Below are 5,971 nucleotides of genomic sequence, written 5' to 3'. Positions count from 1 at the left end.
AGGATGAAGCTAGAATGAGCATTGGAGAGCTAAGGAAGCCTCGTCTATGCATCGTGGCCATCTGAACAGGTCACCTCTGATGGGGTCTAGCAGTCCTCTTCTCTGAATGCTTGTTAGGTGGGTGGAGTGATGGAGTTAGTGTTCCTTAGCTTGTTTTAAGCCCTGATGTCTAGGACAGAGGGCCAGGATATGAGATAAAAATACATTATCCCAACCCTACTTCCCTTAATGTTTTTTGTTTGTTTGTTTGTTTTGTTTTTCCTGGTGGGCTGTCAGGGACTGGCTGTGAGAATGCCCAAGGGTAAACCTAAGGCCTGACTTTCTTGGTGTTTTTTTAGGCGCCAGATTGGTGTGCGCTGGCCGTGGTGCTGAAGTTCTTGTCGCCAACGCAGAATTCTCTTGCAGGGAGAAAGTTCGCTTGTTCCCAGTTTCACGGAGGGATCCTAAACCCAGAACAATGATAGGACTGTGTGAGTCCCTTGGGAATCTTTCCACAAGGCACAGAACTGAGCTTCCTCCTCTTCCCTCTCCATCACTAAGTGTTCACAGCCCTGATTCTCACACCACACATAAATCCCACATCCTGTTTTCTTCATCATAATAGCTATCATTTTGCTGCCTAGTTCCCTGAAAACTACAAATAATCTTCAAGCCTCATTTCAACTAGAAACGTCAAACTTCTTCCACCCACCAACCTTTCCCCCAAACCGCTGACAAAGAATGAAGAAGAGAGTTTAAGGCATCATTGCATTTTATTATCTAACCCCAGCCCCAGCTGGTGGGGCAGGAAAGTTAAGAAGTGGCTACAGGTGAGGTGAAGATGTTAGGTTCTGGATAAACCAAGTGCAAAATTTTCAGGTCTGAGTATTACAGCGATGGTTTTGTCTCTATCTAAAAACAAGGTTGTTGGAAATGAGCAGAATTCCAGAGAAGTGCCAATGGGAAAACAGACTTGATGCATAGATACACAGAGCAGAGATAGGGAATGATCTAAGATAGCATGTTTCAAAGCCATAATGGGCCTTTGGGGGTGTGTGGAATGTAAGGGTACTGAACACTGTGCTTTGGGGGGAGGTTCAGACCTGGCTTGGTCCCTCCTAACCAGCTCCATGTTCCTTGCACTACTGGACTGGGCTGTATCCACTCAAGAATAATGCCAGATAGACCAGAGTGTTACCAAGGTGATGCTATAGGCCAGCACTGCCAGCAGGTAGATGCGGAACAGCAGCTTGTCCAGCACAGAGCCCACACGCAGCCAGTCCCGGGCCACCTCCCGGATCTCATCCCGCTTCTCTAGGAAGTGCCGGATAGAAGACAGCTCCTGCAGCAGCCCGCGCACAGCCAAGGAGGCCTCCCGTGGTGGTGGGGGAGGACTGCTTCTACCCCTTGTGGTCTTCTCCAAGTCTTGGGGTGCTCCCAAATGGCTGCAGTGGTTTCCCATGGCTGGAAGAAGGATAGGGCCTTGGTAAGGGAGGGAGGCCAGTGGGCTGGCCTGAACATTGTTCCTTATGTCTGCAGAAGTTGTTATGATCAGTGCAAGACATATTTAGAATAACTCACATATGTGTATAGACACCATCCACTTTAAACTAATTTTAAAAGCCAATATGATTGAGGGTAATTGTACACCCCACCTGAGTCACATCCTTTACCCTTCCTCAAGTCAGCAGCATCATGAAATTAGTGTTTAGCCTTCCTGTGCATTTTTGAATTCCGTAGGATTTCCTCAGCAATCTGACAACCATTCTTTCTTTCTTTTTGGTGGGGAGGGTACCAGGAACTGAACTCAGGACCTTGTGCTTGCCACAAAAGCAGGGAGCCACTGAGCTACATCCCTGGCCCCATCTGTTCTTTCATTTGAAGGTTCTAATTGCCCAATGATAATTGTTCCTCCTTTTTAATGATGATGTTGAAACTCAGAGAGGCTAAGTCACTAACGAAGCTGGTGCATCACTTAATGGCCAGACCACCTAGGCCAGGTAACTAGATTCCTAGTTCATTGCTCTTTCCACCATATCATTTTCCTCAGAAGGGCATAGCTCCTCTCTATGACTCCAAGTCCTTCTGGACACCTTCAGAAATAATGACCTTTAGGTGAAATCAGTTCACTTGCTCATGGTCTTAGATGGCCTAGTGGCCTTGGTAGAAGGTCTGGATCCTGTCAGGAGGAAGGACAAAAAGGATCAGAGTGGAGAGAAAAGATGAAAAACCCAGTCCTAGAGTTGGTTGGGCCTGGATTTGATCGTGTTCCTTTCAGTTCCTCGTTCTGAAACAGGGCATCTAGTCTCTCTATGCTTCTGTTTCTCATTTGAGACCCAGAATGACAATCACACTGGGTTTTCATGAGTATTAAATGTGGTAATGTTCAGAAAGTACTTTTCATATACTTGGCACAAAGTGCTCGGCAAATAAGCTAGCCAACCAAACACTGCAAATTCAGGAAATATGAGCTCTGTGTTTAGTGTGTCTCTGAGCCCGTCCCTCTGTCCCTCAGGTGTTAAATTCTGAGGGACTCAGGCCCGGGGCTGCTTAGAATGGATGAGTATTAGAAACTCTAGCTGCAGTATTTTACCATATGATCCCAGGAGGCAAATAACTACCCACAGAGCACCAATCTGACTTCACTATGTGTCCATCTCAGAGGCCTCTCTCAGCCCAGAGGGCTCAGCTCCTGACCTGTTCAGCCTCCAGGGCTCCCACCCTTTCTGTCCACAGCTGGACCTATGAAAGGTATGGAAGTAAAGCAAGGGTCTAGACTGACACCTTTAGCTGTTCCCAACAAGTCTGTGTGTGGGGTGCCGTACACAAGACTGCAACAAGTCCTCAGGTCCTGCCCAAGGGCCTTGGTATACCACTCCTTTCAGAGACTCCCTACTGTGTCCCTGCAACCAAACCAGAAATGGCCCCTATTTATGGGACTCTCCCCCTTCCTTTCTCACCTGAGCAGTCATCAGTCTTGGTGGCTTGCAAGGTGGCTGGGGGCCTATGGGAGGTCAACTGCTCCCCTAGGCAGAGTAGTTGGGTGATTCTCTCCAGAACAAGGTGCCGCAGCCAGAGAGGAACAGGCTGTTGCAGGTCTTGCTTGTGTACCAGCCGCACGATGAAGATGGTCTCCACCAAACTTATCACCAGGAGAGCCATGCACACGACGAAGTAGACACCTGTGTACCATGGGGCAGTGTTACAGGATGGGGGAGACACACAAGAGAGGCAGGAGGAGCTGGCTCCTCCTCATGCTGAGTGAGCCCTTCCCACAGGGGAGGCCTTACTGATGAGGGGAGTGCCGATGGCAGTGGCTGGCAGCGTGTCAGACACAATGATCAAGAAGACTGAGTAGCCCAGGAGGAGTGTGATCTTGAAGGAGACCCTCTCGCCACTATCCGGGGGCAGGTAGAAGCCCACAATGTCCATGATCATGAGGAAGATACTGGGCAGCAGCAAGTTGACTGCGTAGAATAGGGGCCGCCTGCGGATAACCACCTGGGACCAAGAGAGGAGCTTGAAGAAAGCCTGACACAGACAAAGTCCGCCCCCAGAAACCACAGCCCTAGCCCACACCCTCTCACTTCAAGGAGTTTCTGACCCGGATCGTTCAGAGAAGGAAATGGACAGGCAGTATACCCTGCCTTTCCATCCGGAGGCTTATAGATATCAGGAATAAGTAAGGAATAATTCAGTTGCATTTCCCCATATGCTTTGTTTAGGTGACCCTGGAGGGGATGAATGACACAGTGAAGTTGGAAGGGGGCTATGGAAGGTCTTTCCAGCATGCTCCTTTAGTCCTCTGGGTGTGAAGGTCTAATAGTTTTTGTCACCACATTCCCCCCAGCCAGTCCCACTCACATAGAACTTCATTTCTGCATAGCAGCCCCTGCTTTCCCTGTCACAGAACTCCAGAAACTTGGTCAGGACCCCCAGCAACTCCCACTCTCCCTGATTCATGAAGACACTCTTGTCAGACTTCACTTTTTCCGGCAAGCGCCACAGGGAGATGTTGACGTCCTGGACTGAGACAAAAGAAATCGGGCCAGTTTTGGCTTCCAGTGTTAGACCCTGGGAAGGTGGAGCACAGGGTGGACAGTGACCAAGAAACCCCAATGTCAGCCCTGAACCTGAGGCCTCTGCCCTTAACCTCCAGCCCCAGTTTCCTTAGCTATACAATAAAGCACCGTTACATACCGTGCTCATCTCACAGCTTTGTAGGGAGGGCAGAGGAAGTCTGGGGTGGGAACACAGCACAGTGTTAAGAACCTAATCCATTACACCTGCCAAAACCATTCTAAGTTTCCTTTACTAGAATTAAGCTTTAGGAAATAATTTCAACATTCTTCACCTTAGCTATGATAGAACTATCTGTCTGTGAAGGCAAATTGGCAAAGTAAGAAAAATCCTCATGTATAGGATAGCAGTTCTATTTATATACATATATATGGGAGAATATAATAGTATATGCAATGGGTACTTTCCATAATGATGCATAAGTGTGCATATATGAATACCCACCAAGTAGATATAAATGTGTAGAGAAAAGCCCAAAGAATATACTAAATGAAGTATATACTGATAAAAATGGTTAAATCTTGCAGGAGGGAATTATTGGAGAAGACTTTGAAATTGAGTGTGGAGATCAAAAGATAGCTTGGCCTTCGCTGGAGCTTGGTTTTTGGTTCAGGAAGTTACATATTATCACTAAACTTTAATATATCACATAGGTAGAACAGAGATGGAGCTGCTTTTTGCAGATGGACAGTGCTCAAGTCCTTGCCTTCTAGTGAGCCCCTGGCACTCACCCATTCAGTAAAATATGCTGAGAACATTCCTTTGGGCCAGACACTATGGCAGATATCTAATGGCAGACCAGAAATCACATTCACATTGTCTCTAAGTTTATATCTGTGAGAGAAATAAATGCTCAACAGGTACTGATAAGTAGAATTAGAGGTGATGGGGAAAAGGGGGTTCTGAAATTTTATAGTAGCGATGGCCTAATCTTGGAATGAGAAGGTTGCCCTTAGGAGCCGATACCTATGGAGCTGTCCAGGGGTGAACAGAGAGGTTGGCCAGGCTGAGTGTGATTGGGCGGCAGGATGGAAGCAGCAGGTGGAGGTGGGAGGCAGATAGCTTAGAAAAACCTGGATGTGATAAAGGGAAACAACAAGGAGGTCTGGGCCTAGTGGGAAAGGCAGTGGGGCTAGAGCAGAGTTCAGGGAATCATATACCAGCGGAGGCTGGGGTGGTGCACTGTCAGCAGGGCCAGCTCAAGGAGTTGGACTGAGTCCCAGGACTGCTGGGAAGCCATGGGGGTTTTAAGTGACTCAATCAGATTTGCATTTGATAAGAGCTCACTGGCTGCTGTGAGGAGTGAGAGCTAGAGGGAGACAAGACTGAATTAGATGATTATAAACTATATGAATTATAAACATGTACTAATTTTTTAAAAAGAATGAATAGGGGAGACTGGGTAGCAGGCTAATGAAGACACCTGAGGAAGCAAGGAGGGTGGCTTGGCAAGAGAAGTGGGTGTGTCTGTCCAAGGGGCATTCAGCATCCAATCCTGTTTGGGATGTTGGAAAAGAATTGTTCCTTAGGCCAGGGATTTGGCTCAGTGGTTCTGTCACCTGCCTTGCAAGCGCAAGGACCTGAGTTTGATCCCTGGTGCAAAAACAAACAAAGAAACAAAACAACAAAGAATTGTTCCTTACTGAACACCTTGTAGTCGATTCACATTGTCTCATTAGTTTCTTAGAACAACTGCAGGAGACGGTGAGGGCAGCAGTATGGATCCCATTTGGAGAACAAGGAAGCAGAGTGACCTTAAAAAATTAGTAGTTGGGGCTAGGAGAATGGCTCAGTGGTAGACTGTATGCTTGGTGTGAATGAGGCCTGGGTTAGATCCCCAGCACTGTCAAAAAGGAAGAGAAGAGAGGAGAGGAGAGGGCAGGCGGGGAGGGAAGGGGAGGAGAGGAGAGGA

At 47.6% G+C, this 5,971-nt stretch overlaps 1 protein-coding gene across 1 annotated transcript in view; it reads right to left on the bottom strand.

Moving 5' to 3' along the window:
- Positions 1–754: 754 nt before the first annotated feature.
- Htr3a (5-hydroxytryptamine receptor 3A) overlaps positions 755–5,971 on the bottom strand; it is a 12,680-nt gene continuing 7,463 nt past the window's right edge. The window contains exons 6-9 of the mRNA XM_010629442.2: positions 3,844–4,007; positions 3,270–3,480; positions 2,940–3,161; positions 755–1,443 (exon numbers count right to left, since the gene is read on the bottom strand). Coding sequence (XP_010627744.1) covers positions 1,145–1,443; positions 2,940–3,161; positions 3,270–3,480; positions 3,844–4,007 — 896 coding nt within the window. The 3' untranslated portion in view covers positions 755–1,144. The remainder of the gene's footprint in view (positions 1,444–2,939; positions 3,162–3,269; positions 3,481–3,843; positions 4,008–5,971) is intronic.

This window comes from Fukomys damarensis, unplaced genomic scaffold (assembly GCF_012274545.1).
Source record: "Fukomys damarensis isolate Sample0158 unplaced genomic scaffold, DMR_v1.0_HiC HiC_scaffold_16, whole genome shotgun sequence".
In the NCBI taxonomy this organism is placed as follows: domain Eukaryota; kingdom Metazoa; phylum Chordata; class Mammalia; order Rodentia; family Bathyergidae; genus Fukomys; species Fukomys damarensis.
This window is presented reverse-complemented; position numbering and strand designations above follow the sequence as displayed.